This window comes from Vigna unguiculata, chromosome 5 (genome assembly GCF_004118075.2).
Source record: "Vigna unguiculata cultivar IT97K-499-35 chromosome 5, ASM411807v1, whole genome shotgun sequence".
NCBI classification, from domain to species: domain Eukaryota; kingdom Viridiplantae; phylum Streptophyta; class Magnoliopsida; order Fabales; family Fabaceae; genus Vigna; species Vigna unguiculata.
This window is the reverse complement of record NC_040283.1, coordinates 22,179,034-22,205,448: the sequence shown is the minus strand read 5'-3', so window position 1 is coordinate 22,205,448 and position 26,415 is coordinate 22,179,034. Positions and strand designations below refer to the sequence as shown.

Genomic DNA, 26,415 nt, shown 5'->3' with positions numbered 1-26,415 from the left:
CAATTCAACCGTCCCTTGTTGTTCATTGAAACTATTTTCATTGCTGAAATTAGGGCTTAGTCTTTAAAGAATTTAGTGGCTAACAGTGTCTAAAGCTAAAAATCCAACTAGCATGGTAGGCATGGAAGTACAATTGATCGTAGAAGGAGCGTCCTAAATGTTAGAGTATAAGTTCAACACCCTATGACTTTGATTAAGCACTTAAATACTACAAAGCTTAAAACATGAAAAAGCTACGTCTGATAAACATTGCATAGATAATGAGAGCACATGCTTTATGATAAAACTATAGGGCTCCAGAGAAGAGGTTCAATAGAGCTTGTAAACATTTCTTACATCACTAGACTAGATCACTAGGTCACAAAGATCAAGAACGCATAAGATTTTATAGTAGTTTATCCAAACTCACGAACTATGTATAGTTTCCTCTTAAGCACACAACTTAAGATGTTCCACTGGTTAGTAAATGATTACAACGAATACTCCAACCTCTCTAGGTTACAAAAAGTACATAAACATCTCTAGGCTGCAACAAGTATTCACACCTATTTAAATTAGACTTTCTTAATCTTCCCATTAGATTATGCAGTCTTAAGAATAAAAAGAAGAACTTTCAACAAAGAACACATTTTAAGCTCATAGGAAAAAACTTCACAACATGAAGAATATTACAAAGGCTTTCACTAATTCGTTGTTGAACACTCTAGACAACTAGAAGATGAACTTTGTACGACACTGTATGAAGCTTGTGTTTTTTTTTAACTTGTTGTTTCTCTTCCATTTTCGATCTCTTTATATAGCTTTGGAAAATGATTGCTTGAGCTATAAATTAAATATCTCTTAATTTTGTTAATTTGTGTATCAACCTTAAAACTCGTACCTACATCTTTTTCATGGTAGTCTCTTGAAAAGAAAAGTTATGATAATATCTTTAATGAATCAATTAGAGCAACCTAACCTTCTTTTTTGTTAAAGGAAACAATTCAAAAATATATGCAAGCATATTGTAATGAAGAAAAGGCATACTGTAATTAAGCAAAACCAAATGTTGAGAAGATTATTTAATTATAGATCATGTGTTTCCATATTCAAATACGAAAAGACAATTGATCATTTAACGCACTTCAAATCAAAGTTATATTGTTTTGCTTATAAAATCCTTCAAGTATATTTTATTATCTAGAAACATTTTTTATTGCGATGCTCGATTAAGTTCACTAGAACTGAATTTAACTTAAATTTTAAAGTATTATATGTCATATGATAATGTGTTAGATGAGGTCCTATGGTCATTTAATATGAGACAAAAAAAATTTAAGAGTCCTTCAGCTACATGAACACACAAATTAAAGAGATTATATATATATAATTAATACACATCACTTAGAGTATTTTTTGTCATAATAAAAAATAGGTGGTCTTATACAAATTAGAATATATGATGGAGTGTATTAGATTGTCTGATCTTAATAATGTTGGATCGTCTAATCTTAATACTTTGTTTAATAAAGAACCATATAGAACTTTCCACTTCATTTGATAAGTGATTGATGATAACTAGAAGATAAGTGTAAACAAACATTAAGTTGACACAAACCTAATGTATGTAGTTGAAGCTTGGTTATGTGATGCAGAGAATTTCTTTCACCATTTATTGTTAAATAGATTCATACAAAATACATGTTTCATTCAAATATCTCTTGGTAATTAAGTTAAAGTTGCATTGTCGACTAACTATGGTGACACAAGCATATATAAACTCTAGTCAAATTGTATACCTAGTATACTGTGTGACTTTATCACTATTTGAAGTAGAAAGCAATGCAACTTAGGGAGATAAGTATTACCAGCTATTAAGGATGTTGCTTGAAGAAAAAAATAGCAATTAATGTTACATTGAGCACATTGGGTGCTTCTCAATGATCAAGCTCAATAGATGATAGAAGAAAAGGAAGAAGACATTCAAAATGAGTTCAAAACTACTTAATGACTAAAAAGGGAATTGCAACAACAACTTTTTGAAGCATCTATTTAAAGACAGTTTCTGAAGAAAAAGATAAGAAGAATAATTGTTGCTTCCAAATGTTGAAATTATGTAAAATTTTATTTATGCCTTAAAAGCTTTGTAATAAGAATATTGTGTTCATCCTAGCCAACTAATAAAGAGAACTTAAACATTGTATATGTTGAAAGATATTACCATCTCTAATGAGCATAAATCATGATTTGTTTATTATAAAGACATTGTATATATCTTGATTCAAGAAAAGCTTCTTTTTCAATGAATACTTGTGTTAAGGTAGGAGTAACTTGTTGAAAGAATACTTGAAATTGAGTCAAAAGTGACTTGTTGAAAGAATACTTCGATTGAGCCTAGAATGACATGTTCAAAGAATAAAGTGTGATCAGATAGAACTGACTAAGAGTCAAAAGAATACTTATTTGTAATTGGTAACAATAGTTTGCATAGTAGAACTTGACTAGGTGGTCAATAATTGGATGTAGCTTGTGTTATTAGAAAAACTTCTATAAAATTTACGAGTATTTTATTTTTTCTAAATTTATCATATTATAGCTTATACTTGTTAAACTACTCAAAGAAGGAAGAGTCTTTAAAACATAGATTGTAAAAATATTTTTCAGATCATCTGATCTACATAAATAAATTTTATTATTAACCACATTCAGGTGATACTAGCGAAAAACTGGAAAAATTTCAAAAACAAATTCAATCTCCTTTCTTCTATTTTTACTATTTTTCACACCATACAAGGCCTTTAATCTTTGTTATAGAAATATTTCTTTATTGGAAATATCAAATGGAGATGTACATGAAGTCCACACACTATACAATACAGTGTGGTAGATCATTACTAGAGTAGATGTCATAATTGATACTCCTAAAGAAGACTAGGACAAAGACAAGTTTAATTTTGTATAATTGAACAATAAAGCTAAGTACAAAATTATTTATGCATTATCTAAAAATTAATATAAAATATGTGTAAATTAAAATTAACTAAAGAGATTTTGGATTCCCTTATAATCAACTATGAAAAGAACAAGGATGTACGACTAAGTAAGGTTGCTACGCTCACCCGTAATATGAATCGTTTATCATGAAGGATGGTCAAAAGATTGATGATATGTTTAGAAGGATGCATATCCTCCTGAACGGGCATGAAGCCTTGGGAGAGAGATTTTTAAAAGTGGAAATAAACTTGAAGTTGTTGAACAACATGCCTAAAATATGGGAGCTCAAGACAATGACCATTGTGGAAACTAATGACCTTAAGAAGCTTAAATGGGACAAGCATTGTAAGACCTGGGAAAATTAAAGAAAAGAATAAATATTTAATTACCAATAATTGTGGATTGAGGATACATCTAAAAGAATTGGTTTGTTAAGTTAGGACGAAGGAGTAATGATAACTCAAGTGGTGGAACATGTGGGGTGGTCTTGAGAGAACTTAGGTTCAAATCTTGTGTATGCCATTGGTGTGTTGTTTTAATTATTTGTTTTCTTTTGCATGTATACAAAGGCATGTGACCTTATAATCATATGCGTGCATGAAATGTCATGAAACATGGAATGGCTTGTTGGTTGTGTATATGCTTGGTAATTGTGTGGATAAGAGTTTGAATCTTGAATAGCACTAAATAGTTTCCTTTCACTAAGTTGTGAAGAACCTAGAAACCATAGACATTTCTGAAGAGGTAGAGGTAGGATAATTATTGAGTAGAAACCATTTTCGTATTTTAATTTAATCGAAAGCGCGACGAGCCCGAGAATCGGTTACATGTGAGGAAGATATTAGCACCCATACAACATCTGTCCTAAGACGATACCCTTAATTAAAAATGCAAAAGGATGTGACTTTTTTAGAATGTTTATTTTCCCCAAAAATAATAATAAAAGAATGTAGGAAAGAAAAAAAATAACTTTTTGGTTTTTTGGGCCCAAAAAAGATTAATCATTGCTCCTACGTATCTCCATTCACAATGGAAATTAGGGTTACGTAGTTCTTTATGAATCTTTACAAAATTGTTGATTTGACTTCTTTTTTTCATAATTTTGCAAACTTTTTTATTTTTTTTAATATTTTTAATTATTTGGAAATGAGTGTTATGTGACGCGAGCGGCCTGACATACACTAAAAAGTAAACAAAGAAAACCATTTATTTTGTTTTTTATATTTTTTTTATATTTTCTAAAGAAAAAAGAAATTTCGAAAAGTGTTGTTGGACAAACACTAGATGAAATGAGGAAAACTATTTTTTGTTATGATATGTAGAATAAGATAAAAAAAAGGCCAAAATTAGGTGTAGAAAAAAAAGGTACAATATTAAAATAAAATATAGTGAAAATTTGGGAATGCATAAATCAAAAAAAAAATATTGGCACTGACATACCTTTTAAACTTCTCAGTTCCTTTTTTTCTTTTATCAATCTCATTCTTTTGTTCCCTATGATATAGCTGCCTCCTCTCTTTTCTTCTTTTTCCTACCTCCTCCAATAAGAATATTTCTCTTTACCCAAAAGAGTTATAAATGAGGTGTGACTATTTGAGTGGTAATGAGAAAGATAAAAGTGTAGAGAATATTTTTTCTTTTTATCCCCTTTTTCATATGAAAAATTGTATATTTATGTCCACACATTGCAATATCAATGTAATTCTAACCTTAATTGTAACGAACAATATAAAAGAAAGGAATTGGTCATGATAGCAACACATTACAAGAATCAAATCCCAACAAATCAGAGCACAATATCAATCACCATCAATAATATAGATTCTAATCATTAGAAGAGGTATTGCTTCAAATTATTAAAATCATATCACTATTTACTCTGTTAGAAACAAAGGGTAGGAAAACAAAAGAGTGAGGAAAAATGAGGCTCTTCCTTTTTTTTCTTTTTTTCATCTCTCTCTCTCTCTCTCTCTCTTTTTGCTAAACTTAAATTTTGAAAATCTTGGATGAAAATTTTATTTCACCCTTTTTTTTATTTACCATTAACTAAAAAAACATTTGTTTATTTTTTTTTCGAAAATAAATTTATTCACCTGGACGAAATTGGGTGTTGATAGAGTGCAATTGGAGCGAAAATTCTAGGTGAAGGGAGATGCTTTACTTGCTTGGTCTATTATTTATGTGTTTTGTGGTGTGTTGAATACATGAAAGCCTTTCCTCCTTTTGCTACTCATTATTTTTCACACTTATGGGTTTCTGCCCAGATACCACCTAGCGGTGCTCATGTCCCACCAGGCGATGCATGTGACATGATGAATAATTCTGGGTTTTACCCAGAAACCACTTGGCAGCACTCAAGCCCACCAGGTGACGCAATCTCTATGATTCATTTTTTGTGTTTTGATGGTGTGGGAGCAATGTTGATTCTCTAGATTTACTTTCTTCGTTATGGTTGAGTGATTTCTGATGTGAAATATTAAAATGCTACTGCATATTGATATTTGGGTGAATTGTAGCATGAACAAGTATGATGGTTAATGTTGGGCTTGGGGATGAGTTAAAAGCATGCTTTCCATATTACTAATTATTGTGATATCATGTACATGTGAGTTTAAATTGATTATATGTAGAATTTGGAAGTGTGATTGATTGTTTGTATGTGCAAGTTGAATGATTGAATCCATGGTCGAATGTGTACACAATATGATTGGATGTGCATATGTAACTCATGGTATGAAGGTCTTTAAGAATGGGAAACTAGTTAACTTAAATTCATTTGGGGAGAGGTGTTTATATTATTAGTTGTGCATGTTTATTCCTTTTTAAGCTCACCCTTGTTGTTTGTGTTTGGCGATGATCATGTGACTTGTCACACGGGAGAAAATGTGATTCTAGGTGAGGATGGTGATGCTTAGATGCGGAGTTGCGAAATAGCTTGGGATCGTACTTAAGGATTATGTTTTAGGAATATTATGTAATTTTCGTTTAAGTTGGTTTGGATTTTAGATTTATTATAAACAAATTATGAAGTATCGCTATTTTATATGCTATTAAATTTTTAAATTTTCCCACGTTTGGAAATGGTATCAGAAGTTTGGATTTTATTTTAATTATAATTTTCTTTACTAAGTAATATCTGCTTAAAGTTTACAAGCTTCTTGGAATCTTAAGATACATGTGTAACGTAAAAAAGGAAGAATATATATATATATATATATATATATATATATATATATATATATATATATATATATATATATATATATATATATATATATATTAAATTATATAAATTATCTACATAATAATAACGATAAATACTAACATAACAATAAAAATAAATAGTAATAATAATTAATTAATTAACAAGAAAAAAATGAAGGGATTTGGTTGTACGTAGGCGAGCCTTATCCTTCCTACAACAAAAAAGAAGAATCTTGAAGAAGAAATTTAGAAGAAATGGTGAACAAAAAGCAACAAATTAAAACTTAACTAAATGCTAATTAATTATTGCAATACATCTTATAAATAGGAGTGTGAGTGAGGTAAAGATGAAAAAGTGAAAGAAAGTAGGTACTAATATGGTGAAGGGACACTACAAGAAACTTTTTATATTATCAACGACCAAAATTCATCGATAATGCTTAAAATTTGTTAGTAATCAAAATTATCGACGTCCTATTGAAGGCAAAAAATCCACCGGTAAAATCGTCATCGTTAAATTTTTACCGACTAAATAGAATATTTATCGATAATTACTGATAGAAAAATTCGCAATTAAATTCGTGTTTAATTACTAATAAAATATTCCATCAGTAAAATTCGTATATAATTACCTACGAAAAATATGTTAGTTAATGTTGTGTTCTAGTTTATCTTCTTTATCCTCCCTTCTTCTTCTTCTTCCTTTTATATTTTTATTTTTTTTCTTCTTCCAATACCTCCTTCAACCTCTTCCTTCATTGTCGGTGCCACTTTGTTCACCTCCTCTTCCTTCTTCTCCACTTCTTCCTATCACTTTTTTTTTCTTCTTTTTTCTCTATCTGCTCCTCCAACACCATGTCACCACTACGCCATCGACATCTCTTCCGCTGCCTTTTCCTCCCCCTCATTCTTCCTCTTATCCTATTCTTCTCATTTTTTTCGCCACCAACTTAATTTATAATATCCATCTTGTCTAATTTGTGAGGGAATTTCACCGCTCTTTTTATTTATAGATTTACCAACAGAAAAATTTGTCGATATTATGAATTTTAAATTACCGAAGGATTTTAAATTATGTAATTATCGACAGATTTTACCGGTTGATAATTTATAATAAATCTATATTTGGGTGAGAATTTACCGCTCTTTTTACCGACAATTTTATTGACGAATTTGTCCAATGAAATTTATCGACGAATTTTAAGATATGTAATTATCAAACATAGACTTCGTTGGTAATGACAATTTGTATTACCAACGAAATTTACTGACAGATATAAATTCATTGGTAAAATTCACTAGTAAAATCTTTTGATAATTGAAATTTAAAAATTCCTTTGTTTTACCAATAATTTTGTACAAGGAGTGAGTAAACAAAAGAAAAAAATTAACATTAAGGATACCTTGAAACTTTTAATCCACCTTAAGTACATCCTTTACAATAATTAATATAAGGAAGGCGGCATCTATTATCTTATTTAATTTTTTTTATCTCTTTATAATTATATTTACTTAGTGAGATGTCCTTAACCCCAGTTTACCTGGTTATTTAATTATCTATATTTGTTTTCAATATTCTAATTATTTGTTTATATTTTGTAATAATTAAAATTTTAAGTCAATAAATAAATTTATACCATGCAAATAATATCTCTCAGTCACACACACATGCATAAATTGGACCTATAATCAATTTTTTTTAGTATTACTAAAGGATCTACAGAGAGAAATATAAAAAGTTTCTTTCTAATCGTAACTAAATCTTTCATTTTTTATAGTAGAAATTGAAGCAAAAAACCTATTAAACGATTCTTTTAGTTTACAATAGACATCAACATTTTTTTACCTTGACGAAAATTTTCTTTTTTTCTTCTAAACTTTTTCTAAAAGAAAAATAGAGAATATATATATATATATATATATATATATATATATATATATATATATATACCACAAAAATATTTGAGTCAAAAATCATTATCTACCTAATTTTAATGAATTTTAAAAAATTTGGATCATGTAAGTTAAGCTAAAATAGGGGAGAAGATGTGAAAAACCAACCTCAATGGCAGAAAACGTAACTTTTAAGCACACAACAATGGCATGAAGCACAACCTTTAGGCACACAATAATGACTATCACATATATAAAGAATTTTTGTTCGTTGTGCAAGGAAGAAAGTGAAGGAAAAATGAACGTGCTAAGGTTTTTTTTAATCAAATATATGTCTGACCTATAAGAGTCAAACATAAAAATTGGCTTTTACATATGGCCATTATACATTAAACATAGATGTATGTTTGATGTATAAGGGTCACATAAAAACTAATTTTTACATCTGACACTTATAGGTCAGACATAATTTTTTACAACTTATTTAGAAAAGTGCCACTACACATTTTTCACATATGATATCTACTAGTCATGCGTAAATTTGTTTATCTAATAGGCTTATTTTATATTAGTGAACTTTTAGCAATCAATCAATCAAGGAGAATATATAATTTTTTTTCTAAGAACAAAATGTAATCACCAAGTGCTCTAAAAGATTTCAAGGAATTCTTAAGTGTTGTATTATGTTACAACCAAGGTTCAAAGTGTTTCTATTATGGTAAATTTTTTTCATTTGTGTTTACTAGATTGTTTCTTAGTTTGTTATTGTCTTGTAAATTGATGAGAGTTCCAATCTATGATGCACTGACACTTCAACTTGGGTCACATAACCGTGTCCGACACGTATCCGTGTCCAACACGTATTCGTGTCCGATACTTTAGGATACTTTATCGATAATTATCAATGAAGTATCTAATTTATAAAGACATAGAACACTACAAGAAAGTTTTTAAATAATGACCAATTTTAGTAACAAAAAATAATTAGTTACTATATAATGACCAATTTAGCTACCAATTTAAAAACTAAAAATTATTAGCAACTAAAATAGTTTCAAAAAATTATAATTGGTCTCTAAATTGATAATTAAAATAATTTCTATTATGAATTAGTTTCTAAACTGGTCACTAACATTAGCTACCAAGGTTTTGATTACCAAAATAAGTTATTTCTAAATTGTTCACTAACATTAGCTATCAGGTTTTGGCTACCAAAATAATCAAAATAATTGGTCTCTAAATTAGTCTTCAATTAGAAAATTGGTCTCTAACATATTTTTGTTACTAATATTGGTTATTATTTAAGAATTTTCTTGTAATGGTACTTTTATGATAATAATAATTTATATTTTTTATGGTGACAAGTTTAGTATATATAGTTTTATTTTGGATCTACATAATAACGATCATATATTTAATATACTCTTAAGAATTATTGTTAACTTTTCAATATTCATAATATCACGTATTTATCACGTATCGTATCTTATTATTTTGAAAATAAATGTATCGACGTATCGGATACATGTCATATTCGATATACATATCATATACGTGTATCATAGGTTCCAATAGTGTGTTTTTGGGTAGTTTGGGATAAAGTTGATAAAGCTACACATATTCTTGGATAGTAAAAAAGTGGATAAGGCTGAGATACTCTTGGAGTGAGTCAAGAGTGAATAAGACAAAGATCCTCTGTGATATCTAGTGTAAGATTGAGGCTGATATCCTTTAGAGGTTTGTAATGGCTATTTGCTTTGTACAAACTCTTGTTTTGATAATGGAATCATTTTTTCATGAGGGAAAAATTGAGACTAAATGTAGAATTAGTGGGGTTTGAACCAATAAATAACTTTTTTTTTGTATTTTTCCTCTATCTCTATCAAATTTTTTTTCTAATTCTTGTATCAATTTGTTTGATGAAAAGTACACTTTGGGTTTAGAAAATTTGAGAAAAGTTAATTCACTCCCTCTATTTGGTTTAATAAAGCCAATCTCTTTTTGTAACACACTTGAGAAAACATTTCTTCGTTTGAGCAAAAATATGACAAAGACAATACTCAATTGCATTATCATTTTTGCTCGAGTGAAAATAGGACAAAGATAAGGCTTAATTTTAGTACTATTTTCACTTGAGCGAAAAATTCATTGCTTGAGTGAAAAAAATTCATTAAATAAAAATATCATAAATAAATCGCATTTATGAAACCTAAATAACTTTCAAGTTTTTTTTTACCCAAATCAACATACAAAAATTTTGCAACTTTAAACAACTAAAATTATCAGCACAGTTCTAAATTGCTCAAATATAATAATCTACATTCTCATTGAATTCATAAATCAACATCTGTAAGACTTCGAAACTCAATTTCAAACTCAAATTCAAAGGTAAACAACCAACTTGATCAATAACTCTCACAACTATTTAATCTTCAAACAATTTACAATGTCAAAATCAACATTGAATATCAAACCATTACAATCTCATATATCTCACCCTTCAAAAGATATATAAGTTCAACAATTATCATCAAGTATCATCTTTGCATAAAATATCTATGCAGTTAAATTTTCTACATGTATTGTCAAAACGTAAGAGTTTCCTTTATTTGTATAGGCTTGTTTGCTCAAACTCAAGTTTAAGCTTCCAACTTTAATACTCTCATAGGTAAACATGAATAAAAAAAAAGACTATTATCAATGATATAAATATACTCCTATGATCCTAAATTAATAGAGATTCATCTTTGCCCTAAAGGACCAAATGCAAAGCTTTCTATATCATGTATAAAAAACTCCCAAAACTAACTCAAAAAAGAGACAAAAAGAAACTTACTTTAAAAAAATGACTGGACAAACTTAAGCTATTCTTTGTCAAGATCTTAATGGTGTGTTTTTATTTAAGAAAGGACGAATAGATTTTTTACAAATTTAGAGAAGTTAGAGGAATTAAAAAGAAAATATTTTTATAGATTATGTTTTTTTAAATGAAATTTGAATAATTAACTTTATTTATTTATAAGCTTTATACTTAAATAATAATATATTTGTATTTTATGTCCTTTATACCACTGTTGATAAAAAAATACTACTTTTACTCATATAATTTTGCTAATCTTTATAAGTATACATGTATTTTTTTTATCTTATTAAATATAACCTAGATGTCTTTAATAAGGAGATTTTATACCACCTTATATATGTAACACATAACGAGAAAAGTCTATGATCTTGATCAAGTTGTAACGTCTCATTTAATAAATAAACTTAATTAAATGAAACATCACATAGAATATTATATAAAGACTACACAGTGAAGTATATTTGTATCCACCGTTACAGTCATCCAAAAGTATACTTAGAAAAGATAACTAAGGCACACCAAGATGGCATGAACAAAATTAAAAAGGTTCCAAAGGCTTGCTCATAAGCAAGGGATTACAAAATAATGAAAAACCCTTCAAAAGTGGGCTCAACAGTGAGCCGAACACCAATCCATGCCCAACTAAGCTACAACATTTCCTTCGTCACTACGATCACCATGAGTTCCCATATCTGCTCACACCAATAAATTTGTGATGATTGTAAAAAGGAAAACCACACACAAGAAGACAACACAAACAAGAAGGGTAAGCTAGAGTAAAAAGGTCTTTATCATACAATTAAGCATACCATTTAAAAGTCAAGAACACATAAATCAACCAAGCATGTGATAGCAACAAGTAAGACTCTAAGACTCAATTATCTGGATACATATAATTGGTCAGAATCACTGGATGCTTGCACTTGTGGTGGCCTCTACTGCTCTACAGAGCCATTGCCAATGGGTTTCACCCTACCACACACAAGGTTAGCTTTCAAACATCTAAGGCTATTATCCTGCCAAAGATTAAGGCCTCGTACTACTCTCACCACTTGAGTCAATACGCTCTACGTGAGACTAACTGACTCTTTAGAGTTTCAGGATGCAATCCTTACTTGAATCCTTACCTAATTATTTACACTGAGGCACCACTACGAAACCTTACTAAGAGGTTCGTGGAATTATGTCCATCATATAAGGCACCACCATGAGCTCTCACCAAGAGGTCCATGGAATTACGTCCATCACACAAGGCACCACCATAAGATATCACCAAGAGATTCATGGAATTACGTCCAACCCATACCATAACCATGTCTCACTAACCAATCATAGATTTATCATCCATATCAATCTCATGCCATTATTCAACCAACCAACCAACCATGTTTCATACGTATATTCATACCAAGCTCATCAATTCCAGCCCATAAATAATTTAATACATGCATATTCACATAGTTCTCGCTCAGGCTAGAAGCACTCGCTTAGGCAAGAGAGGTTCTCTTGCTCAAGCGAGTTCCTTTCGCCTAGGCGAGAGCTTGAGCATGGAAATGGGCTTTCACGTTTTCTCGCTTAGGCGAGCCCTCCTCGCTTGAGCAAGACGACTTCTCGCTCAAAACTAGAGCTCGTCGCTTGTGCGACAACTCGCACAAGCATCAGGGAGGGTTTCTGATACTCTCGCTTGGGCGAAACTCGCTCGGCTGGGTGAAACTACCAAACTTCCTCCACTGTTCACGCATGCCAAAATAGAGATTCACCAAGAAAAATGCATAGTATATTTTCATACCATTGTAAACACCATACAATCACCAAAAGCACAAAATAGAACTAAAAGCCAGCAAAATAGATTAAAAACGTGAAACCCTAGCTTCCCTTACTTGGATAGATGATAGTTAACAACACAAGCACCCTATAGAGGAGCACCACAACTCCGGGGACAACTTAGCGAGCTGAAAATAGTAACATCAGAACAAGGACTAGGTTAACTAAAGGAACCCTAGTTGGAACCACGAAAAACAAGCGGGAGAATAGAAAGCATGAGTCGAGAACCAACTTATGTGGAATAGAAATGGAGTTGAGCTAGCTTGACAAGGAATGAGGGTCAAACCCTAGTAGAGCTCATTGCTACTATTCTAAGAGGGAGGAGGAGAAAAATTTTCTGAAAACAGAAGAATGAGGGGGTTAGGGCAGGTTTTGGGATTTTAGGCACCTTATGGACCGGTCTCAGCCCAACATATTAGGACAAACCCTTAATCATTGAGACAAAAATAAAGTGAGCCTTACATAAGTAACTAATATAAATCAAATTTATAATAATGGAATAACTTATCTAATCAATTATGTTAAGGTAGTAATTATTTATTTATTAATATTTTTACTTTACTTTTATCATGAGTATATTAATTATATAATGAATATTATCTATTATATTATAATTTATTTAGTATTTACAACTTTAATTACAATAAATTGATTACAATATTCATTAGTCAAATAGGGAATAAAAATAGTACTTTTCTTAAATTTAATAATTTAACAATATTTATTAATTAAATAATTGTAATTAAGTTATAAGTATTTATTAATCATAAAATATATACTAATTAAATAATTAGTAAAATTAACAATACTTATCAATAAAATAAATATAATATAATAATAGTGTACTTACAGCTTCAAATATAATATATTCATTAAAATTTTTATGTATCAATAATAAATTAAATATTTAAAAATTGCACAATTTAATTCTAAACAATTGAATAACATAATAATAAAAAAAACAATAAAAGGACAATGTGCATTCGGTTGTCCCAACCGAACATGCACTGCTACAGTAAAAGTTACCAGATATGTAAATCTGGGTGCTGCAAAATGCTATAACGGGAATTCTTTTATTTTTGTTTATTAAAAAAAATGGTATGAGAAAGACAATAAATTGAAGGTATTATTATACAACGAAGATAGAGAAAAAGAAAAGGACGAAGGTGTAAGAGGAATAAAGAAAAGAAAAGAGAGAAAAATTAAAATATTTTAAACCATTGTTGACTTCATATTAATCTTATTAATTACGTGAAAAGATATGCGAGACACTATTTTACACCTAAAATGTACCAACAAGAAATATTTAAATAACGATCCACCTAGAAACTAAAATAAAAAGAAAGAAACATATATTGATTTAAATTAGCTGAAAATGAATAAATTAAAAGTAAATAATATTTTATTGTGTTTTTGAAAGAGAGGAGCATTATTGAGCCGCGAAACCCAGTTCCATAATATCTGTGGGGAGGGCTTTCTGATCCGCTTGTGTCTTATCACTCTTTCACATACACACACACACTCTCTCTCTCATGCTTTAACTTGGATCCGTTTACTATCATTACTCGGTTTGCTCTTACGTGTGGTCTTCGGAGCACTCCACCCATTAACTCTTTCTCTCTCTCTAGGAATCACTAGCCCTTGCAGCTTTCCTCATGAGGGTACTTTAAACCCCTCCATTGTACCAAAACACACCAACACAACCCCAACCTCTCTCTCTCTCTTTCCTCTTTTCACACCAACAACAAAGGATCTCACTCAGAAATGCTCCTTCGTCCCTTCCACTTCTGTTCCAACCCCATCATCACCACCCTACCCCTATTCTCATAGCTTCCCTATTTCACACGCTCTTCCCATTTCTTCGTTTTTCCTTATTCTCCACCAAAAACACAAATGGAGTTCGGAGGGAACATCTTCTGCCTCGCCAACAGAGACCAAAATGGAAATACTAACGCTAACGCTTTCGCCTGGGATTCATGGCAAACAACCACTTCCAATAATAATAATAACAACACCACTTCCAGGTTGGTCAACGCTTTCAACGTTCCAGTCACTGGGGTCACCGCGCCGGAGGGCTCCGCCGCCAATCGCCCCGAGGCCGCGGGGCTGGCCAGCGCTCTCATGTTCCTCCCTCAGAACGGCGGCGTTTTGCGACACCGCCAGCAGCAGCAGCAGCAGCAGCATCCGTACGGTGGGGATGGGTCCCACGTGCACCCCGACCCGCACCTGATGTGCTTGAAGCTTGGGAAGAGGCATTACTTTGAGGACGCTAGTGGAAGTGGAACCGTGTCTGCTGCTGCTGCTGCTGCTACTTTCGGCGGGGGGTTGGTGTTGGGGGATAAGCGTGGGAAAGGAGGGTATTCCGGCGGCGGGGCGGCGGTGAAGGGTGTTGGGTTGACGACGGCGACGGTGCCTAGGTGTCAGGTGGAAGGGTGCCAGGTGGCGCTGGTGAACGCCAAGGACTACCACCGGAGGCACAAGGTGTGTGAGATGCACTCCAAGGCTCCCAAAGTTGTGGTCTTAGGGTTGGAGCAGAGGTTCTGTCAGCAGTGTAGCAGGTCACCACCTCTATCATTTTCTCTAATAATAATAATATTTTTGTCTTTTCTCTAACTCTGTCGTGATCGTAGTTGCAGCCACATCAATGACATTTGTCTCAAACTTCCTATAATGCGAAGAATTTCGACAAATTTACACAATCTCAACTTTCTACAGTGAAAAGGGTGTAGTATAGAGAGAAAATATATAACCTTTTATGAAGTAAAGAAAGTTGTTTTTATATGAATTCTTATGTTTTTTTACTGTGATATTGGTGGAGAGGATCCGTTGATTTTGTCGATTGTTAAATTTTTCTGTGATCTGAATAAATCACTGGAGTCTCTTCTATACTCTCTTATTTCCTTCCTTTTTTCCATACAAAAACATGAACCTGAGAGAGATTGCATAAGGAGAATTTTTGCTTTAATTTTTTAATTTTCTTTTCTTTTCTAGAAATAATTAAGGAGAAACAAGAACAAAAATATCTTAAATATATTCCGACAGATGAGAGATTTATTCTGAGAGATGTCCGAAATTCATTTTGAAAAATTGTTTTTTACGAAAGGTTGCACATAGAAAAAAATTAAAAGAGCATTTATTTTTTGTGGTGAGGTGAATTATGTACGGACGTAAAGTGATTTTCTTGCTTTCTCATATGGTTTTTGTTGTTTTTCGTTGTCTTTGTGTTGTGGGTCTCTGAAGAATGAAGGCGTGATATTCTTTCATCTCACAAAAGCTTTTACTCACCCTTGTTTGGGTTCAGTCTTTCAGTAACTTTCTTTTTCTTTATCGGTTAAAATTCAAGAATATTGTGTTGTGTAAAGGTTACGAGTATCATTTTCTTGGCATAATTTGTATTATTTTGCTGTAGCTCATCGAAGAATAATCTATGATTCCTGGGCATACTTTACAAATCTCGCATATTTTTGTACATTTTTTGTGTTAACTCCATAATAACTAAGTTAAGAAAAATCATTAAATTTATTGAGTTTAATCTTCTTTTTTTTGATATAGTAAAAGTTATGATTTTGTTAATTATATAGAAAATATTGTAATTGGACTTGTAGGTTTCACGTGGTGTCAGAGTTTGATGATTCAAAGAGAAGTTGCAGGAGGAGACTAGCAGGTCACAATGAGAGAAGAAGAAAGAGCTCCCACGATTCTGTGGCAAGGAATTCTTCACAAGGTACACTCTTGCTTTATTCACCTTTTTTTAAGTTTTTACAACACTTTCTTTCTATCATATTTCTAGCCATTTGATTTAAGAAAATGATTTCTGATTTACTTTTTTATCTTGTGTTTGTGTAAGACAAGTGAGAATGGAGAATAAAGTATGAAACAATAAAAATTTACTTTCATGATTTCTTATATAAACTTTTATAAATTAGAAATATATTCTCAACTTAAACAAATCATATTTACCAATTTGAATAATTTTTACTTTTTTAATTTGACTTCTTAAAAAATTTAAGTCCTTAGTTGGTGGTTGACGATAATTTTTAATCTGTTACATTTTACTACTAGAGTCTCCGGATTTTTAAATTCTCAATTTTGGATACCTTTATTTATTTTCTTACATTTTAATTAATTGCATTATTAATTATTGGTATTTTAAATATGTTAGGTTTTTAGCTAAATTTGACCAAAATAAAAAGAAGTATGTGAAGTTGAATGCTGTATAAAAAATGTGAATGTTTTATGATCTTGTACTGACTCACGAATTCAAAATTGAAAATGATATCGAGAATTAAAAATTAAATTGAAATTTAACCTTTTTGTTTGTTCCTTAAATCATGATTAATAAACGTTATGTATTGATCTTATAGCTGTTGTTGAGGTTAACTTATCCAATTATACTGATTTATAAAATCTGATTAATAAACTAATTTTATTAATTGTTTTGACTTATTCTGTAGATATTTTTATCATTTCTCTGGCAATAAGTATGTAGTTATATGTCAATTGGCCTCGAGTCAAATCGGTAGAAATCAATGCAAAAGAAAAATGAATTGTGTACACTGATTTAAACTGCTACATGGTTGTAGTTAATGCAAATAAATTTTGTTATATGAGAAATTTGGATACGAACAAATTTTCAAGAATGAAGCATTTAAGTCGTATTTATGTTTTTAAACTTTGTAAAATGATTATATAAAGTTCACCATTTATAATACTTACAGCATTATGAAACATTATTCATAAACTGATTTGTGACTATATCTTATAAGCTACTGTAATTTCAAACAATTTGGATAAAAAATTATTCATAATGAAAAATAATTCTTTCATTTCAAATATTCGGTAAGGTGCTTTTGATGGAGCTATGAAAATGCATTTTAACAAGTAATTAGCTAAAATTATCAAGTTATTTAGAAATAGGGCAGAGCATGAGAAAATATGAAGAGAAAGTAAGAAGAAAACTTAATAATTATTTTATATGATTTAGATAAGTGAGTTTACAACGTCATTTGGATGAGCATGCTGGTGTTATAGTACATAGAAGAGAGACTAAAATACTGATAACATGATTTCTGAGTTAACTCAACAAACTAATCTATAATTATAACATTGAATTAAGTGTCAGATTTTTAATTTAATAAAAACTTAGATGAGATTAATTAAGAAATTATAGTTAGCTATGTAACTGTTGTTCGTGTCTAAATTTTCTGTTAATTCTTCAAGATTAATGCATTCTATTATACCCAGCATGCTGATGTTCTATTTTCTTTGGCTCCACCAATTGCATAACTGGGTGAGAAGAAATCTTCACCTTTTGTTATCAATTACACTTTTGAGATTCTTTTCTAAACTTCAAATAAATTTAGTTTAGTTCTGAATGTGATTGGGATTTAGGTATTATGAAATGACTGGGTCTTACTTTGAGTAGTACAAGTTGTTTGGTAGAGTATATAAGTGCTTATTTCACTACTTTTCACCTGATCTTAGCTTTTACACGAGTTAATTTTAACTTTTGATATTCTTTTTGTTTATTTTTTCTGATTAGTCTTATAAAGATGTATGCAAAACGAGATCCTAGATAAGTTCTGCTTACTTTTTCTCGTAGTTTTCTCACATAAACTTCCAGAATTTTGTAACCAAAACGAAAGCAAATGCAGGTGTTTGTATTAGGTTACTTATAATATTAACATGGTAGTAGTTATTAAATGTGTAATTTCTGATTCAAACACTTGCACTATTATTATGCGTACATCAAACTTAAAGCATAGATTAACTAGTTTTTAGGCTCTATATTTGTTCAGTAGTAATATTATTTTTCTTTATAATTGTTCAGTAGTAATATCAAGTGTCAACCAAATTAGGTTATTGACCAAGTTGAATGTTTTATACTGATGGTGCTGATTCCAATAAATCAAATCATTCAAGATAGCCTTCATTTGACATCTACTGTAATGATTTATTGTTCTTAATTAATTAGCTCAACTAATATGATTTTTGTAACTATTTAATCCAGTTCAACTTCACATATAGGTCATTTTGTATGTTTAAATTTACAGTGCTGCATCTATTGCAAATCCCAAATTCAATAAAGTGTTTAAAGGTAACAACCCTACGTGATTTTGGAGAATTTCATTACAACATTGTATTTACATCCATGGGGATTTGGATCGAAAAAGGTTTTGATAGAAAAATGTCTTCATTCTGAGGATCTAGAGTTGAGTGAAAGTACAAATTTTCTTGTTTCTTCCATAGCTGAATAGAAGCTTAAGCTAAGAATGTTCAAATGTTTTATCTCCTTCCTCAATATCCATCTTATTATATAGGAATAGTGGGATACTGGGTGTTGTGGAGTAAGATGGAACAAAATTAGGGTTTCTTCTTTTAACTGGGTTCTGAATCCAAATTTTGTATTCTATAAAAATCATGATTTTGGTTTGTGAAGGATTTATGTTGTAGCAAATGTTGATGATGTTGGTAAGTGTAAAAATTTGTTTGATGAGATGAAATGTGTTAATAATAATGGTTGGAAGTTTTTCCACATATAGGAGGGTGTGCTCTCTCTCTTCTGTCATCTAGAAGTGATTCTTGGCTTTCTCCTTCTGATCTATCAACAAGATGCAGTGCAGCATTGCGTGAATTGATAGCAGAAAATCGTGCAGCCATAATGGCGAGACAATTTGTATCAGACAGAGATTGGCATATTCAGCATCATGCAGTGGAAGACATGAAGGAGATTCAACCTGAGTCCAATTACTTCCCACAACACATGTTTCCACAGACACAGTGAACAACAACAACATTTGAGAGTGTGGACATTTATGCTGTTTCTGTCTCAGCTTTTCAATTCTTTAATTTGCTACAAATAAAAGTTAGAACTACCTAGCTAGACTAGTTTATTGTTAGGCTAATAAATCCTAAGCTTCTATTTGCATCTCTCTTTTGTTTTTAAGTGTTTTAAGATTGAAATCAATCACCAATGATTGGCTTCACTCAAATATTTTCAATTACTAATTTTCATCCTATATATTCAGACCTTCTACGGTGAAATCAAATAAATTTTGTTGGGTTGGAGGGAATTATTAGGAGATTCAGTATTCATCAATTTTGAGCAAATACATGTACTTAGCTTGTGGAATGATTAATTCCAAGCATGTGAAACGATTGTGCCTAAAAGTTTGCGCAATTAGGTTAGATTGATTTCTCACATCGCGTAAAATCAATTAATTTAATTCAATGCTGACTTGTAAAATTATTACCATATATATTTGTTCTTAATTTTTAAATTACTAAAATAATTGTATTTTTAACTATTTAGATAATTATACCATATATAAAATTGGGGAGATTAGGTATTTACGGATGGATTGATAATGGTTATGACACAGTAGATTTAACACATCTTGTTTAGAGATAGATTGTTTTTTGATGTTATGTTCGCCGAGATGTTATTGTTAAGAGTCTACAGATTTATCATGAGTTTGTTTTAAAAGATGGATTAGAGAAATAAAAATAACAAATATATTTAAATTGTTGACCTTGACTTTAAGTAATATAAGTTTATTGGATGAATTAAAATAACTTTTAGTAGTATATTAAAAAGTGAATTTTATCTTATTTCAATTTTTTTATGAGATTGAGTTATAAATCAATGTAAGTTGAGCTTAATTTTAGTATATATATATATATATATATATATATATATATATATATATATATATATATATATATATATATAATTAATAGATATTTGGTGAAATAAAATAATTAGTTTTACTTAAAAAAATGTTACAAAACCACATTTTGGAGTTTAATAGATATCTTGTGCAATAGAATGATTAGTTTACCAAAAAAAAACCACATTTTGGAGTGTAAGGGAAGGTAAGAGGGATGCCAATGGGGCGGGAAAGGGCGAAGACGAATTTGATTATCCTATATCCGTTTCCGTAAAAAAAATTCATCTTCATCCTCATATTCAATCCTAACGGGTATCAAACTTTTGTCTCATTTCCATTCCCACCGAGTAACGGGTATAATCTCGTACCCATACCCGTACCTATTTTCTTACTACTTTATATTAATTTTAATTAATTTTTATAAAATAATAAAAAATTACGATAAAGGAAATAAAATGATCAAATATTCAATATTATGAGGATGGTTGTTTCTTCGATATCAAATACTTTGAAATAAATTGTAATTGTTTACATTTTAGATTAGAATACAAAATAAAATTTCATGACAACCAAAACATTTATTAAATTTGTAAACATTAGTGAAACCTAGTTGATAAAATTTAAAAATATTTTTAAAAAAATATAAAAGGAAAAGATATTCAAATTAAAATATATTTTAAATGTTTGTTTACTTCAATTTTTTAAATTATAATGAATCTCTTTTCTATACACTAACAAAAATTATAATATATCACTTGATCAAAATGACGCAAAGAACAAATAATAAATATAATAATAAAATTTTAACATAGATCTTGTATCTTTTAAACTCTGATATATGTTGAATGGTGATAAAAAAAAATATTCATGACAATTATATTAAATTTTTATATTATAGTAAATAAAAATTATTTATACAATTATAGTGAAAAATTAAAGTATGATTGTAATGAGTTAGAAAATAAAAAATAATTACATAAAATTTATCGAAATAGTATTCTACATGATAAAAATAAACAAAAAAAATAAAAATATTAAAAAATTAACAAATGTGTGTCTTATAAACAATTTGGAGACTATTGGAAGAATCGCACAAAAGAAAACAAATGTATAATTAAGGGTATGATAAGATGAAAAATATCTTAAAGATCTAAAAAAACTTTTCAAATATCAACATATATACTCAATGGTTGAGAAATAACAAAAAATGTTTTAGTAAAACAAAAAAGCTCTTCAAATGAAATAAAAATTAATAATAATAAGTAAAGAATTGTTTTAATATTACCTACAAATGAAAGGTTTATGCTATTAAACATTTAAATTGAGAGTATTAAACATTCTCATGTGAAAGGAAAATATACAATAAATAATAATATTAAAAAATAATAGAAATATTCAAATGTTGGACATAATTTTTTTTTTAATTGACATACATCATTTTAACATAATTAGATAAAAGTTATGATAAGATAAAAAATATATTGGAGATATGAATGAGTTTCATGACAAACCAAATAATTAGAAGAAATAAAAAATAGAAAGTATTTATATATATATATGGTTACTTAATTAATTGTGAATATTGTAATAATTTAAATCAGGATGAAGATATGACCGGGATGGGTATTATGACGGAGATATGTACATCCTCATCCCCATACCCAATTGAAAAAATCAGAGATTCCCTATACCCATACCCATACCCAGTCAATGCGGGGATTCCCCATCAAAACATGGACGAGTTCGGGCAATACCCATGGAGACGAGTTTATTTGCCATCTCTAGATGGTAACGAGGCGGGACATGAACGAGTTTCGCTATTCCATACCTATTTCCGTGGAAATAATTCATCCTCATTCTCATAATTCAACGGGTATCAAACTTTTGTCTCATTCCCATCTCTACTCGATAACAGATATAATCTCGTACTCATACCCGTACTCGTTTTCTTACTACTTCAATATTAATTTTAATTAATTTTTATAAAATAATAAAAAATTACGGTAAAAAAACATAATATTATCAAATATTAAATATTAGGAGGAGAATTGTTTATTCGATATCAAATACTTTGAAATAAATTATAATTGTTTACATTTTAGATTAGAATACCAAATAAAATTTCATGAGAACCAAAACATTTATTAAATTTGCAAACATTAATGAAACCAAGTTGATAAAATTTAAAAATATTTTTAAAATATATAAAAACAAAAAAAATATTCAAATAAAAATATATTTTAAATGTTTGTTTACTTCAATTTTTTAAATTCTAATGAATCTCTTTTTTATAAACTAATAAAAGTTATAATACATCACTTGATCAAAATGATACAAAAAACAAATAATAAACATAATAATAAAATTTTTGACATAAATATTTTATCTTTTGAACTCCAATATATATTGCATGGTGATAAAAAAAATATTCATGGCAATTACATTAAATTTTTATATTGTAGTAAATAAAAGTTATTTATAGAATTATAGTGAAAAATTATAGTATAATTGATAATGAGTTTGAAATAAAAAATAATTAGATAAAATATATTGAAATAATATTCTACACGATGAAAATAAAAAACAAATAAAAATATTAAAAAATTAACAAATGTGTGTCTTAGAAATAATTTGAGAGACTAATGAAAGAAATTGCACAAAGAAAAATAAATGTATAATTAAAAGTATGATAAGATGAAAAATACCTTAGATATCTAAGCAAACTTTTCAAATATCAACATATATACTTGATGGTTGAGAAATAACGAAAATTGTTTTAGCGAAACAAAATTTTTTTTCAAATGAAACAAAAATGAATAATAATAAGTAAATAATATTTTTTTATATTACCTAGTAAATGAAAGTTTTATGCTATTAAACACTTAAATTGAGAGAATTAAACATTCTAATGTGAAATAAAAATATATAATAAATAGAATATTAAAAAATAATAGAAATATTCAAATGTGAGACATAAGTTTTTTTTTTAATTGACATACATCATTTTAACATAATTACATAAAGGTTATGATAAGATGAAAAATATATTGGAGATGCGAATGAGTTTTATGACAAACCAAATAATTAGAAGAAGTAAAAAATAAGAAGTATATATATATATATATATATATATATATATATATATATATATATATATATATATATATATATGGTTACTTAATTAATTGTGAATATTTTTATAGTTTAAATGGTGTGGAGATATGGAGGGCATTAGGACTAGCTCAAGGATAAAGCGAGTTAAGCATACGCTTTAGGCCTCAAGGTTAATAAGGCCTAAAAAAAGATTTTGTTTACTACTAATATTTTTTTATTAAATTAATTATTAAATTATGTTTAAGAAAAAAAAGCCTTAATTTTTTTTAGTATTAATTAATAAACGTCTATTAAACTAATTATAAAAGTATATTTAAGATGAAAAAGGCCTCAAAAAATATTTTATTACTAATATAGCTCTATTAAATTAATTATAAGTTTATGTGTGGAAATAAAATTTAATTAAATTATTATTAGTGTATGTTAATTTTTATTAGCAGTAAAAATGACAAGTACTGAGTTAAAAAATATTTTTAGTAAATTATAATTTTGTTTACAAGAAAAATAGCTATTAACTATCTTTATTCTTTTATAATCAATATGGATTCTATTTTCTTCTTTTGTCTCTCTATGACTTCTCTTACCTCTCTTTATTTTATTTTCTTCTAATAGTTTGTTTTCTAGAGTATTGGCAGATTGCATCCTTTAAATCTCTTGAATCTCATGTTGTCCGTGTGTACCAATTTTTTCATCCTCATTTTTGGTTAGTATGTGTTTTCTTTCTATTTGTGTTGTTATTATTTTTATTCTGTTTTGGATTTGTATTAGAATTAGAAATGTGTTTCTTTTGCCTAGTTTTATTTTTCGGTACTTTTAGATTTACAATTTTATTTTATTTTTGCATATATCTTGAGGAGAAACTGAATTTTTTAACAAAATTATTAGTTGAATTATGATTTAGTCTATTGGTGGATAATTGATTAATTGAAGCATAATTCAAAATTGAGTTTTCTGTAGAAAGACAATTCAAGTTTAGGGAAAAAATGACTTACTATCGAGTTTAGAAGAGCGATATTCTTTTAATTATTTTTATTAATGATTAATCTTAAAATAAAAAACTTTGCAAATTTGTGAAAAACTTGAGACTTAAGAATGAAAAAGAGACTTAAGACTTCAAGATATTACAAGACTACTATCGAGTTTATTTTCTTGACAACCAGAACCATATTTTATTGTTTTAATTCATTCGTTTTATATATTTATCTTTAGTAGTTTTTATATATTATCATTTTTTATTACATATAAAAATATATAGATATGTCAACTAGAAAATTTGAATCAGGCTATTCAAGAATTCAAAAGAAAAGAAGAATTGAGACTTTAATTGCATAACAAAAATGAGCTATGAACAAAAAATAGCAAATGTCTTGTGTATTATGGTGTGTAGATATTTCATTTTTGAAAGAAAAATGCTTAAACCTTGAAAAATATTTAAAAAATGATAATTTGTTGGATATTAATGAATTTGATTTAATTTCATAATTAAATATCTTAAGAAAAATTATAGGTTTGGAAAATGATAAACCAATTGACATTCTTAATTATATAAAAAGAATAAATTATTTTCCAAATGCATATATAACTTATAGAATAATGTTAATAATTATAGTGTAAGTTGTTTCAGTCAAAAGAAGATTCTCAAAGTTAAAGATAATACAAACTTATTTAAGACGAACAATATCTCAATAAAGATTAAACAGATTAGTCCTATTATCTTTTGTGAAATAAATGTTAAATGAAATTAATTATGAAAATTTAATAAATAATTTTGTATAAAAAAATCAAAAAATAAATTTTAAACAAAATGCCTCATTTTTTAAGTTTACTTTAGGCCTCCTAAACCGTTGAGTCGCCCCTGGCAGGGATGAGTATTATGGCGGGGATATGTACATCCTCATACCCATCCCATACCCAATTGAAAAAGTCAAAGATTTCCCATACTCATACCCATACCCATACCCATACCCAGTCAATGTGGGGATTTTCCGTCAAAATGGGAACGAGTTCGGACAATACACATGGAGACGAGTTTATTTGTCATCTCTAAGTGTAATGATGATTAAAAATACAATAAAATACAATATAGTGTTTTCAAAAGACCATGAAGCAATTGTGATAAAGATTTTGTAGTATATATAGTGAAAATTATAAATATTTCAAATGACTAAATCAATTTGTAATATGTGAGAGAATAAAATTATGAAAATTAACAAAACAAACAAAATTTCAAGAGCTAATGAAAAATTAATTAAAAAAAGGTTTGCATAAAATAAAATAAATCCAACACAATAGTTGTAATCTTTTAATAATTGGTTTTAATTTCACATTCTTATTTCTAATCATATATATATATATATATATATATATATATATATATATATATTCAAAAGATAAGTACTATAAATAAGAAAGTTCTACAAAGAAAGATAACAAACTTCATTATTTAATCTATCGCTACTCTAAGTTTTCATTGACCATTTCCGACTCTTGTGCTAATATCACCATATGTTCTTACTACTGCTCACATAGTAATATACATCATTGCAAAAGAGAAATCAAACAAACACAAAAAAGAAACATAATATAAAAACAATAATAACATATCATAAGATTATCCAAACAAATATTTGGTATACAATCAATCTTTAACATAGTCTTCCTCCTTTCTCCCTATGGAGATAACTAATTTAACTACTCATACCACAAATTTTCACAAACATTGCTACATTAACAAGCATAACTAAATACAATCACCATTACAAATTGTGAAAGGTAAAAAAGAACTATATAACAATTTATAAAGCACTTCTAATACGAAAACTTTTCATAGAACTACTGCCTAACACTAAATAACCATCGCTCACTATCAGCATT

General features: G+C 28.8%; 1 protein-coding gene across 1 annotated transcript; it reads left to right on the top strand.

Moving 5' to 3' along the window:
- The first annotated feature begins 14,189 nt into the window (after positions 1–14,189).
- Positions 14,190–19,685, top strand: LOC114184083 (squamosa promoter-binding-like protein 7). The gene is made up of 3 exons (XM_028071322.1): positions 14,190–15,315; positions 16,363–16,481; positions 19,300–19,685. The coding sequence occupies exons 1-3, from the start codon at positions 14,651–14,653 to the stop codon at positions 19,539–19,541; spliced, it is 1,026 nt and encodes a 341-aa protein (XP_027927123.1). The 5' UTR covers positions 14,190–14,650; the 3' UTR covers positions 19,542–19,685.
- Positions 19,686–26,415: the final 6,730 nt, after the last annotated feature.

Bases quoted from the DNA above. Each gene is read 5' to 3' on its own strand.
- LOC114184083 (XM_028071322.1), top strand. From the start codon at position 14,651: ATGGAGTTCGGAGGGAACATCTTCTGCCTCGCCAACAGAGACCAAAAT. The intron at 15,316-16,362 runs GTCACCACCTCT...TTGGACTTGTAG, and splicing joins TTCTGTCAGCAGTGTAGCAG to GTTTCACGTGGTGTCAGAGT. The intron at 16,482-19,299 runs GTACACTCTTGC...TTCCACATATAG, and splicing joins GGCAAGGAATTCTTCACAAG to GAGGGTGTGCTCTCTCTCTT.